Source organism: Sylvia atricapilla, chromosome 18 (genome assembly GCF_009819655.1).
Source record: "Sylvia atricapilla isolate bSylAtr1 chromosome 18, bSylAtr1.pri, whole genome shotgun sequence".
Taxonomy (NCBI): domain Eukaryota; kingdom Metazoa; phylum Chordata; class Aves; order Passeriformes; family Sylviidae; genus Sylvia; species Sylvia atricapilla.
Window position 1 is genome coordinate 11,457,610 of NC_089157.1, and position 13,390 is coordinate 11,470,999.

At 48.5% G+C, this 13,390-nt stretch overlaps 1 protein-coding gene across 3 annotated transcripts in view; it reads right to left on the reverse strand.

Moving 5' to 3' along the window:
• Window positions 1-308: 308 nt before the first annotated feature.
• The window catches only part of RHBDL3 (rhomboid like 3), a 54,079-nt gene continuing 40,997 nt past the window's right edge, over window positions 309-13,390 (reverse strand). For all 3 annotated transcript variants that reach the window (XM_066332421.1, XM_066332422.1, XM_066332420.1), the window contains 6 exons: window positions 12,430-12,654; window positions 11,604-11,752; window positions 7,214-7,326; window positions 5,013-5,113; window positions 1,415-1,475; window positions 309-715 (listed from right to left, as the gene is read on the reverse strand). In XM_066332421.1, coding sequence (XP_066188518.1) covers window positions 444-715; window positions 1,415-1,475; window positions 5,013-5,113; window positions 7,214-7,326; window positions 11,604-11,752; window positions 12,430-12,654 — 921 coding nt within the window. In that variant the 3' untranslated portion in view covers window positions 309-443. The remainder of the gene's footprint in view (window positions 716-1,414; window positions 1,476-5,012; window positions 5,114-7,213; window positions 7,327-11,603; window positions 11,753-12,429; window positions 12,655-13,390) is intronic.

The window sequence follows — 13,390 nt, forward strand, 5'->3', positions numbered from 1 at the left end:
TGGCTGAACAGTCAGACCTGTCCAAAGAAACCAGACTCAAGCTGCCTTGTGACTACCATTTGAGTCTCTAATTAGTAAATGTCTGCTCTTTTTCCCTTTTAGTGTTCAGTAACACTGAGGAAATTCACTGAACAATTGGCCATAATTCCAGCCCCGACCTGGAAAATACAACTCATAGAAAATATTGATGTGTGATAACAGCCCAAGCAGTCAGGGCCCAGGTGCAGGGCACAAACTGCAGGGCATGGCCAGAGCTACAGAGCCTGCTGGATTTGTCAGCAAACTGAGCAGCCCATTCCTTCCTGAGGCCTTTAAGGACCTCCTCCAGCACACTCAGAAGAATCATCCTCCCCTAAGTCAAATACAAAAATAGATCCTCCATCTTCATTCCTTTAACACAGCTGGCAGAGGATTTCTGCTCTCCAGTTCTCTGTCCCATGTTTTCAAGGAGGGGGAGGTAGCTTTAGATCCAACAGACTGTAGGCAAAAATATTCCAGAATATGGCAAACAAGACAAAAATGACGTAAATGGAAAGGAAGATCCACCACAAAGTCTGATCTTGGAGTCTCTGCTCATAGTTCCTCAGGATGATGACACCAAGGGTGATTCCAACCATCACCCCTCCCAGGTGGGCCATGAAGCTGGGGTGGGGGCACGGGGGGTAAGCAGAGGGGTGGAACCGCAGCCACACGGCTCTTCCAAATTCAAAGCTCACTGGAACAAAGAATAGAAAAGACGTTAATTGTCGAGGTTTATCCCTTCTCGAGTCCAGGCTGCAGGCAGCAGCGCACCCCAGAGGAGACAGAGAGGGAGGAACTGCCCTGCATGGAGAGCACAGCGAGCTGTGGCTGTGTCAGGGCTGGGGACACGAGGTCTCTGCAGTGGCTGGAAAAGGGGCTGGGTTTGTGAGAGTGCAGACAGGTTGGGCAATGTCCACCTTCTGAACTCTATACCAAAACCATGACAAACATGAGACAGAATTTGAAAACTGTTGTCTGTGATGAACACACAGTTTGGTTCCCCTGGTTGTGCCCCCTCTGGGGATAGGGCTGGGAGTGAATTCATCACTGTGGGTATAAGGCTGCTGCATCCCACACAGGACGTGCTCTGGGAAACCCAAGGATTACCATGATGAAAGCATTCCGTGTTTGAGACTGCAAAGAGGAGATGTTTAAGTCCTACTCCTTCACAAACACCACAAGCTACAGATGCTGGCTAAAGACAAATCCTTGTTTACAAATGCTTGTGTTGAAAGCCAAAATCTGCAGTGGACAGCAATGTGGTTCCTGCTGCCACAAGTTCCTACCAAAACTGCTGCAAAGTCAAACCCCTCTGAATCAGCACGAACTATTATGACAAGGACAAACAAAAGAGGACTGGCTGCCCGTGTGCCAAGCATTGTATGGTACTTACTACAGATCAAGGCCACAGCCATTCGCAGCAGTTTGAATTGGCACTTCATTCCTGACCAGTTCTGGAAAAGAGACAAGGAAAACAAGGTAATGCTGCACAAAAACCTTAGGGGACATTACATTTACATCTATCACTTGTCAGACAACTTCTCAGTGCATTCAAACCCTACTGTGCTTTTTCAGTGCTACTTTCTGTGCCTCAGGCTCCCTGAAATCCTGCCCCTCAGATCTCTGGCAGAGCATAGAGAAACAATAAAGACTTCAATGAAAGCATATCAAGGAAACAGTGCCATAAAGAAAGCCTAGACTTAGTCTCCTCTGTCTTCAGGCTTGGTTAATTAACCAATAGAGTGGAATAAAAATCTCTGAATGATCAGAAATCATGGGAACAATATTAAAATTCCTCCTTTTCCACTTGCACATAATTTTAAAGCAGGAAAATATATCATGTTTTGAGAAACTCAGATGTACAACATCATCATCACCATTATTATTATTATGTGACTAAATGAAAATTTGCCTGTTAAAGGCACACTGAGATACCAAGATAATCAATACCAAGGTTTCTTGTGAAATGCTCCCTATTTGTCACTCTGAAGAAATAAAAAGAATGCTTGTAAACTCTTCAGAATCTCTCTAATGGCACTTGGGATGGCAAAAATGCAACCTCCATAAAATAAGTGATTTTCTCTCTCCACAGAGAGACCTAACCAAGTCAGAAAGCCCTGAGCTCATGCTGGTTAATACTGTGCTGCCTCCTTCACTTTTCATTTCCATGTAGCTGCTTTGAAGCCTTCCCCTCACTCTTTTCCGTGGGGTGACACATTTTATTGCTTCCCCCTGTCGGGTATTTTACGTATTTAATTCTGATAATATTTATTTTTCCAGGCAGGAATGTTTCCATTTCCTTTGGTTACAGGAAGCATGAGGGAACAGAGGATTCCAGAGTTTCCCTGCCACCGTTCCTGCTCTCCCCAGCTGTGCCAGCAAACAGCCAGAGCATCCTTCAGCTCGCAGGAGCATCACATCCAGATAACAAGTGAGCACAGGGAGACAACGGGGGGAAAGGAAAGGAAAAAAACCCTCCACCAGAACGGGAAAGGCAGCAAAAATAATGTCAGATGAGAAGAGAGGCAGTGGATAATGGAGAAATAAAGATGCTAAGGTAGCAATGGCTAAATAGATTTGGCGGAGGCCAGTGAGAAGTGAAATGACAGATCAATTTGTGATGTTCCAAGAAGTCTGGGAAGGTAACTGCTCTATATGCCTCTGGAAGAGCCTCTGGCTCTAAAGCAGACCAAAATTTCCACCAATGTCCCCCTGTAACCCTGTGAATTGTGGTGTTAAAACCCTGTGTCTGCACTGCCAAAGACAGAGGCAGCTCCCTCCTGCTTCCCTGGGCACAGGGAGCACAAAGCACACTGAACAGAGCTGTTGGAGGGATGCAATCCCCCAGCAGAAACCCTGTGCTGTAGGGGCAGCCCTCTCCTGCCCTCCTGGCCTCTCTGCCACCACTCAACTGTCTAATGTGGACCACAGCCTCAGCTCCCTCCTGCTCTGAGAAGCTTGCAGAGGGTGACAGAGACCAGCTCTGCTCAGGATTTCTCACTTCCCAGCTGTTCCAAAGCTGTCTGCAGCAGCACCGTGGGCCACAGCTGGAGCCTGCTGACTTTACTGCAGACAAGCATCAAGTACAAGGTGTTCTTTTAGCCTTGACTTCAACACCACCACAAACACACATCTTCCAGCACCCAAATAACAGACCTTGTCTGTCCACTGCAGCCACCTCACGTTATCTTCCCACTCAGACCCAGGGGAGGAGTCTTATCCTTCTTTTTATGGTCATTCTACTCTGATACTGCTGGTACAGGACAGACACCACACCACACAGGAGTCTTTTATCAGCAAAGCCTTTTGTGCTTGGTGTCAGCTGACAGCTGTGCTGCCTTTGCCACCACCGAGCTCAGCTCCTGTCTCCAGCCTTAGAAGAATGACAATGCTGGCATCTCTTCACCTTTGTTAAGTATTTCATGAGGTGAAACAGCAAAAAGATGCATCACTAGATCACCCAGGGTTCAGCTTCAGTCTGGGTTTTGGAGATAAGGAATATTCTGCACATGAATCCACCAAATGCTAAATTTCCATAGATACCCACTAAAATGACAGAGCACATGCAGACAGAAACAGGTCTGCCACTCCTGCAGAGCCAGTCTGCTTTTCAGACATTTCCCAGCCCTTCCATGGAGAGCTGCCAGCCTGAAGAACACTGATAAATCTTGAATTACCAACAACTTTAGGTTGTCCTGACAACTGCCAGCCATCAGGGTACCAAGCCACCAAGTGCAGCCACCAGTATTTCTGTACAGGACCCCAGCACTGAGACAAAACTCTTAGCTGGGGCAAGCTCTCTGTGAGCAACAGCTGGGTCAGGCCTTTCTCCAGCCCCTGTGGCCAGCAGCCATGGGTCAGGCCTTTCTCCCAGCCCCTGTGGCCAGCAGCCATGGGTCAGGCCTTTCTCCCAGCCCCCGTGGGGCAGCAACCATGGGTCAGGCCTTTCTCCCAGCCCCTGTGGCCAGCAGCTGTGGGTCAGGCCTTTCTCCCAGCCCCTGTGGGGCAGCAGAGGTGGGTCAGGCCTTTCTCCCAGCCCCCGTGGGGCAGCAACCATGGGTCAGGCCTTTCTCCCAGCCCCTGTGGCCAGCAGAGGTGGGTCAGGCCTTTCTCCCAGCCCCTGTGGGGCAGCAGAGGTGGGTCAGGCCTTTCTCCCAGCCCCTGTGGCCAGCAGCTGTGGGTCAGGCCTTTCTCCCAGCCCCTGTGGGGCAGCAGCCATGGGTCAGGCCTTTCTCCCAGCCCCTGTGGGGCAGCAGCTGTGGGTCAGGCCTTTCTCCCAGCCCCTGTGGGGCAGCAGCTGTGGGTCAGGCCTTTCTCCCAGCCCCTGTGGGGCAGCAGAGGTGGGTCAGGCCTTTCTCCCAGCCCCCGTGGGGCAGCAACCATGGGTCAGGCCTTTCTCCCAGCCCCTGTGGGGCAGCAGAGGTGGGTCAGGCCTTTCTCCCAGCCCCTGTGGGGCAGCAGCTGTGGGTCAGGCCTTTCTCCCAGCCCCTGTGGGGCAGCAGAGGTGGGTCAGGCCTTTCTCCCAGCCCCTGTGGGGCAGCAGAGGTGGGTCAGGCCTTTCTCCCAGCCCCTGTGGCCAGCAGAGGTGGGTCAGGCCTTTCTCCCAGCCCCTGTGGGGCAGCAGCTGTGGGTCAGGCCTTTCTCCCAGCCCCTGTGGGGCAGCAGCCGTGGGTCAGGCCTTTCTCCCAGCCCCTGTGGGGCAGCAGCCGTGGGTCAGGCCTTTCTCCCAGCCCCTGTGGCCAGCAGCCGTGGGTCAGGCCTTTCTCCCAGCCCCTATGGCCAGCAGCTGTGGGTCAGGCCTTTCTCCCAGCCCCTGTGGGGCAGCAGCTGTGGGTCAGGCCTTTCTCCCAGCCCCTGTGGGGCAGCAGCTGTGGGTCAGGCCTTTCTCCCAGCCCCTGTGGGGCAGCAGCCATGGGTCAGGCCTTTCTCCCAGCCCCTGTGGCCAGCAGAGGTGGCTCTCCCCGAGGTCAGAGGGTCCCCCTGGTACTCACCATCACGATATTGGCCAGGTGAGCGGAGACAAGAGCATACACACCTCCAGAGGAGCCCACCACCGGCGCCCTCATGTCGGCCACTGACACTGCCAGGGACCCTGGGGGAGACAACAAGGCTTTGTGACAACTGCCCACCAAATAAACACCCTTTCTCCTACCCCACATCCCTGCTACGGCCTGTTTTTGCTAATTGAGGCAGCTCAGGGACACAGGAAGAGAAGGAGGGGAAACTGATTGACTCCTGAAGCCGACTCAGTGCTGTCGAGGCAGTGACTGATGGATTCCTCTGCTCCTGCTTTAAAAGCAGTCAAGCAAGGCAGCAATGTGTCTTTAAACTCGTGCTGCAAAAAGGCGTTTATTCCCTGACTGAAGGAACAAGGAAGTAGGAGACAGACAAATGTCTGTGTTTGTTTCTCACCTGAAGATAAAACAGAAGTAGCTCCCGTGTTGGCAAGAAAAATATTAGCAGAGGGAGAAGGAACTAGGGACTTGTAACTTAGCACAGGCCTCTGATCAAAGCACAGCCTGTACAGCTTCAGAGTAAAACTAGTCAAAAATAAGCTGGATGGAGGCAGTAGACACAGGACAGCAAAATGACAGGTCAAGTCCATATAGGCACCACTAATAACAATGCAGCCAAATACAGACATTGCTGCTCCTTATCCCAGCTGGAGGCTTGGATTTGCTCAAAGCTTCTTTCATTGCCGACTTTAAGAACAATTTAGGTGATAGAAGGAAAGGCAGATTTGCTGTCACAAGGAAGGGATAATGAAGATCTTTGTGATGAGTGGGAATGGGGAAAAAAGACATATTAGCAAATCTTAAGAGAGTCCTTGGTAGTACAGAATCTAATGAACCTTTTTGCTAATTGCCCAGCTGATTCCAGGTCAAGAAAGTGCTGAGCTTCCACCAGCCAACTCTGCTGATAGCTCCCTCCTTCCTTGTATGGCCCTGAGACTTGTCAGCTCTTAAACACTGCCATTAAGGAAAAAGTTAATGAGAAATAAAGGAAAGAGTAATAAGAATTTGCAGTTAAGTCCTCAGACACTGCACTGAGTGCCTCAATTTCCAGTCTTAATTTCCAGTCTCAGTAAAGCCAGACCAATGAGAAAGAACCATAAAAGTTGTGGCCCAACTATATCTTACTGTCTGTTCCTGATTATTTAGGAGCTGAGTTATCTTTGTATTGCCTCAGCATGAATATACCCATTTCCCTCTGTCCTGGCACATGACAAAGGATAAAGGATGTTTCACAACTGGCTGAGATACCCGTGAAGCCCTGGGGTTTGGGAGGTGTATCTGTATAGAAAAGCTGTGTCTGGAAAGCTGCAAATTGGGCACCACTTTTGTTAGAGCTTGTTAAAATAACAGTCAGGGGACAGTGGAGCTGCTCTGCTAACTCCTTTCTCGGCATTAAATCCTGTTGGTGTTTGTACCATGCCTAGTCCTGTGCCCTAGCCCAATTATCCTTTCCACAGTGTCTCTCCTGGAATGCACATTTATTAGTACCCAATGCAGCCCATTCTTCAAGGGGTTTATCTGCTTTTTATGGGAAAAAATAGTTATGTGGCTGGAAACAAACAAGCAAACACCATAAATCTTGAACTAAGGCAGTCAATCGCTGTCTGAATTCCACTGCAAAGCTCTGGGTTGTTTTCACACCCTCCTCCTGTTCTAATTAGATGTTGATCTATTGTCAGCTAACTTCCATCACCTCCAAACTGCTGGAAATTCCGAACATAAATAAAAGCAATTCAGCACAAACTAAAAATCAATCAGACAGACCCCAGGGCTTAATGATGAAATGAATTTTCCAGATTTCTGTGCACTGCTCACAACCAAACACTTCTTGCTTACCTAGGCTTTAGAAAGGTGACAGACAGGACAAATGGAGGAAGGACTGGCACAGGAGCAGCACGACTCCACATTCAGGAAGAGCATCTAAAGCAAGGCTATTTTAAAATAACAGGTAGCTGCCACATCTTCAGCAGGTCTCTTAAACACAGAGTCGATGGCTACATAGAAACAGATGCCAAGTTGTACCATATTTTCCATGTCCGGCCTCAAAAGGATTTCAATGCACAGAAGATCAGCAGATGCTCCTCTCCTAATCCCAAATATCACAAAACATTTCTCCAACTCAACAGCCAGATCATTTTCACTGCCTCTCCATCCGGGCCTGCAGAGGTGTCACCTACCTGCCACAACTCCTGCAACGTACACAAAGCTGATCCTCGCAGCTCCGTGCACCATTTCCAGAGGAACCCCAACCAAGAGCTGAAGGACAACGTTGAGCCCAAGGTGTTCTATCCTGCAGCAAGGAGAAACAACAGTTGTCCTCTTTTCCAGCTCTTCGTCTCCTTTCTCTACCACTGAGACACAGATATCTTGGAATGAAAATCAAACAGCACACAATTTACATAAGGAGACTAACACTGGGAAAAACGGTGATTTCAAAAAAACTCAGACCCAGAGTTGCAATGTTTCTTCCCTCCTTTCTGCTTTTCTCTTTATCCACATAGGTCCTTTCAGCCAGAGACATTGTACAATGTCTGGTTCTTAGTCAGACTTACTTTTACTTTTTCTTTGCTTGAAGAAGTTAAATGACTTGTCAATTAAAAAAAAAAAAAAAAAGAAAAAAAAAAAAAAAGATGGCAGAAGAGCCTGGGAGAGAAGCCAGAAATTTTACAATTTTACCTGCTCCTCTCTTCTCCTCTCCTAATGATTCCACTTTTCCCTGCACACATCCCACTGCCATGACAGCGAGTGGTTGTTAAGAACAAGGTGAGCACAGAAGTTCCAAGAGAACTGCCATGTCCTGGTGCTGGAATGCTGCTTTACAGCATGGGCTGTCTGAGCCTCACCCTTTGCTGCTGTGCCGACCCCAGCGGTCAGAACGGGCAGCAGAGGGGTTTTTAATCTCTGCTCAGCTGCCCACGTGTGCTCACTGAAGCCCTCCCTTCACTCACCCTTGTTCCCATTGAGGCAATAGCAAACTCCTGCTGCACACACAGGGAAAAGCTGGGCTGAGGAACTCTTGCAGCAAGCCCCAGTGTCACACTGTCACACTGTCACACTGTCAGGACCACTTGCAGCCTGCAGGCAGAGTGTGACAGCTCAGATGTGCACATTGGGCAAAGGCTCCACTGCAGCAGATTTCCCCTGAGCTGAATCAATAGCTTCAAAGCAAGTTCTCTGTTGCTTTCATCAATAGTACCCAACAAACCTGTCCTGCCTTTCACAGCTCCATAGAGACATTCCTCTGTAGGCTCTTCCAGTGAGGTAACAACAGCACCAGGCCCTGAACAGGGTCCCCAACACTCTGCCAGTGCCCACCTACCCTGGGCTCACAGGACTGTCACTGAGTGCTGCCATCCCACTGCAGCCAAGGGTATCCTGCTTTTTGTAGGAAGAGAACCTTACAAAACAAATGGATCCAAATTACACAGTGGGGCCCTTAACACAGGCCAGCATCTTTTGGGGAAAAGAGAGCAAAGTACCTAATGCCTTGAGAATATACATCCCATTTAATGTAAGAAAAGAGCTGCTCAAAGGCAGGCACTAGCAAACTTTGGTTTAAGTTATATGCATTTCCACTGTTTTGATCTTTTTCACGTTACCATAGCAATTTCCCATATACAGCAGAGAAAAACACTGATGGTGAGATGCAGTAATGACAGAACAGTCTCATAAATGAGAATTTAAAGTTGAACTGCAAAAAAGTGCTAGAAATGATACTGCAGAAAACAATCCTCTCCTGATATTTTAATAAGTTTGTTTCCATTGAATTTCTCTCCAAAGATGAATTCCCCTCCTGCACAATCCACTCAGCACTGCAATTTTTCCTCTTGGGAAACTGCTGCATGTAACTGAGCTCTTTTATGACCCTCCTCAAGCCTTTTGAAGGCCCTGGGCATGGTCAGCACTGCCCCTGATCCCACATGCTCACAGAACACAGGGCACTAAATTAGGAACAACCAGCAAAGGTCAAGCCAAGAGCACTGAGATGAGCCAACACATCCCAGTGCCCTCTCACAGAGGGGAGGGAAGAAGCTTTGGCTGGCACACAGTCAGCATCAGGAGGTGGCACCTGACATTTCCACACAAAGCATTGGGCCTTATTTTTCAAAGGAAGTTTTTGTAAGAGCTCAGAAAAGTTTATCCTGGGCTCTGAAGTGACTGCTCTGATTCACAGCTGCTCTTAAAAGACTTCCCAGGAGCAATCCCATTCACTTCTCCTCCCCATCACACTAAGAGCTTCGAAGGCACCAGAGTCAATAAGAACCCATAAAATATAATTACCCTTTGCCAGTGCTGAATGTGTCATTCTCGAAATGACAATTTCATTGATTTATTAAGGACTTTCTCCTTCCCTGGGACCAAACAAATGGGACTGAGCATCAATGCAAGTCATTAGTTATGGCAGTGATACAAATGTGTGGGCTTCAGATACCAACGTCTGCTTTCCATGAAAACAGAAGGGGGGAATTTACAACTTTGCCTTTTCAGCCCTTGACAAAGCTCCCTCCATCAGAACCAACACACAGCCTGTACATTTTTGGAATCTTTCTAGAGGCACAGCCAGCCAAGCCTTAGCAACTGCTGCCTTCTCAAACACCTTCCAGCTGCCACTTGCTCTTCAGAAAAAGACCTTGTGCACTAAATTAGGGAGCAGGCCACATTACCATTTCAAAGTCTCAGCTGGAAGCAGGGCTAACAATAGAGCCATGGCATTGTGTTATCCTCTCATTTGAAAATGAGAGGGAGAAGGATGGGTGTCCACTAAAAAACATTATTACCTTTCCAAGATTTATCTGTTTTCCTGACAAGAAAGGAGCTTAACACAGAGAAGTCAGAAATAAAGGAACATTTAGGTTAATTCCAGACACTGCAGATAAATCACAAGGTTTATTGTTCCAGTGGGACTCTCCATTGTTTTAAAGGCTGAAGGGCTTGGAATCCATCAGGATGAGTCCCCTGCTCACCACCTTCCACTGCTCCACTCTGAGCCAGCCAGAGGAGAAATACACCTCAGGGATTTTTGGTCAGTGAGTGTGAAGAATGGCAGAGAACTGCCTGCTACAGGGGTGACCTGGCACAGGTCAGGAATGCCACAGAGAGGCACTGAATGCTGTAAAATTGTCCTGGAGCAGGTGTTTCTCCTCCAGTGTGTCCTAATGCAATCTGTAGTCATAGAAGCGATACGGTAAAACACCAGCATCATCAAAAGAAAGCCCAAATACAAATTAACTAACCTTAATTAAAATCAAGTGTTTCTTTCTTTTACAAGCCCAGTTTTCCCCATACTCTCAGTGATGGAAATTTCCACTTCTCATTTTATGTAGCCAGCCTCATGTCTGAGCCCAGTAGGCCCCACTTGCAGGATGAGATCTATATAATGTGGGCTCTTTGGAGGAATTCAACATGCAGAGGACAGATGTTGCCACATTCTGAAGTTTCTTCTAAAATCTTTTCCCTACTCTTTCCTTGGGTGGAGTGTTTTTATCCAGGAATCTGGGGCACATCCTGTGCTCCAAGGCAATTACACACCAAGGAAGTTATTCTATGGCAGGAAGAGACATCAGCATGTCTTCCATCAGAGACATGGAAAAAGGCAAAGATCAACTTGATCTCTCTGGCCTTTCACAGAAGAACACTGACTGATGGAAATATAGGCTTTCTATTTAAGAACAAAGGATCCTTATGCAGTTTCAAACTCTACATTACTGCTAAAAGGCTTGTTACTGTCATTTTTCAATGACAAAATTAAAGAAAATTGCAATTATCTGCCAGGAATGTGTGAAGATAATGATCTCAGAAACTGCTCCGAGGGGGTAGAATGTTTTGTACAAGGATGAACTTTCCAGTGACACTTACTCATCACCATGGCATCACAAACATCACACAGTTAAGTCGATTTGAGTTTTGTCAGGACTAGCACAGCTGAGAAGAACAGAGTTAGAATCCCCACACCTTGTATAGTCTTCCCTAGTCTGTGACATACCTCCCATGGGACGAAGGAGGATTCATTTTACTGTGCACCTTCTTTTTGCACGAGGTGGACCATTCTCTGGTCATTGAGATTGTCAGCTCTTCAGGAGCACTGGTGTCTGCCCAGAGTGTACAAAATGGGAGTTGAGGAGGCCTGACCCAGCATTCTGGGCCTTATCTCAGTCCCTACAGAAGGGACCAACATCACTGAGCCGTGACATATCCAAGGCACAGGGAACTTCACTGACTTTTCCAACACCCTGTAGTTTTTAAACACCAGTGCAGCACCTCTGCAGACTTGCTCTACCACCTGCACAGCTCCTTTAGTGGAGCTCTGGGCTCTGACCTGGTTTTAGGAAGTGCACAGTAAGAAGAAAGTGTGGTCCTGCTGGGGAGAAGAGCAGCATCTGTTAAGTTCCTTTTGTTGCCTTGCCCCTCCAGAGAGCTGTGAAGGTTTGCACCTCATTGCCCAACACTCCACAGCATCTTCAGATTTTTACACACAATTTATAATTGAGTTTTAAAAATGTAATTCTGAGCTGATTCTGTCACTTGCTCTTTCTCTCTGGGGAGCCTGAGCTGTGTGTGAGTACTCACCCTGCATGCATGAATATGTAGGTTAGGTACCTCCAAGCCTGGGCCCGAAGCTGGGGATGGTACAGTAATGCATTCTTCAGGTACAAGGGGTGGCTGACTTGCAGCACAAATCTATCTAAGACCACTCCATTGTAAAGAAAAAAGGCAACCTAGAAGAGCAGAGAGATTCCTTGGTTAGCAAATGCCTTTTCTCAGCAAAAAGTATCTTTTAGCTCAAAATAATGGAGAAAAAAGTAACATATACAAAAGCTTTTCTCCCGTTTGACAGCTTCACACAGCATAGAAATTCCCTGTTTTGAGAAACCTGCAACACATTGATATAACTGTATTTGTGATCTTCTGTAGCAGACAAGCCCCTGACTCTGAGGAGCCTGCTCCCTACTATCAGTGTCATAGCCTACACTGTACTTACTCGAGCACATTACTCAGCAGATGTGGAAAAATCTCAGTTGGGCAATACATGAGCAGGTCAGAATATTTAACCCAGGAGTTCTCTCCACTCACAGAACAGAGGTAACCGTAGAGAAATTTCGAGTTCCATCGACTTATCTATTTCTCTAGAACTGTCCTGTCTTCACTCCTCAGTTTTGCTCTAGTTTCCCAGACTGTGTAGCCCCATACACAAACTGTTCCAAAGGCAGGATCACAGTCCCAGTTAACCAGACCCCAGCAGGCCACCAGCTGGTTGGCCACCCGAATGGCCACCAGAGCGGCCACCAGAGCGGCCACCAGAGCGGCCAGCAGCCCCACGTGTGCCCTTGCCCCGGCCTGAAGCAGCCCCTCGAGCCCCGGCTGTGCCCAGCCCTGGGCTGGCAGCGGCACTTGCCTCCACGATGGTGAGGGTGAGGATGACCCAGGGCGGGGGGCAGCAGGTGTAGCTGTCGTAGTACCACTTGCGGTCGATCTCGCGCGGGAGGGTCTCGTAGGCCACGTGCCGGATCAGCCGCTGCGGGAGGCTCAGCCCCGTCTCCTCCAGCAGCGCCCTGCTGCACAGCCTCCTGTTCCCCTGCAGGATGGCCTGGCGGAAGCTGTTGGACCGCTTGTTGCTCATCTGGGCCAGAGGGAACATGGGTGAGTACCAGGCAAGGCCAGGCACAGTCTCACTGGGGCAGTGTCACACCCAGCAGGCAGGACAGCCACCAGCAGGGGAGCTTCAGGAACCCAGTCTGGGACAGGGACAGGGACAGGGACAGGGACAGGGACAGGGACAGGGTGGCCTGCTTGGGGCGCAAGGAAAACCCCGGTTGTGATGCCAATAAATGAGCTCAGGGCAGAACTCCAGGCCCAGCAGAGGCTGAGCTCTGTGGCATGTTCTCCAGCCTTCCACGCATTGCCTTCTCCATGGGTTGTCACAATCCATATTCCTGCGTCCTCCTTCCTTCTGCTCCCCCTGCTCCATCACACTTCCATGCAGTCTTGGGCCAGAACATTTCTCAAATGTAGCAGCAGGCACTCTGACTTTAGCACATCTAACCCTTGTGGCAGGAGTTAGCTCTGGGCAAAGAAAATTATCTCTTTGTGTAAAACAATACTGCCTGAGCAGCAGCAACAAACAAACAAATTAATTGGCTGTACAGGCCATCTAACTCCTGTAAGCTTGCAAGTCTTTACAAGGCTTCTTTCCTAAGTTATCCTCAGAGGGGGCAGGTACTGAAATGGCACAGGCTTACAGCTGATTTGTATATGCATTATCACCTCACAAGCCTAGATTTAGCTATCTTTTTGAGCATACACTTTCCCAGTTTGGATGCATAATTAAAGAATTAAAGCAATTGCATCTGCAAATT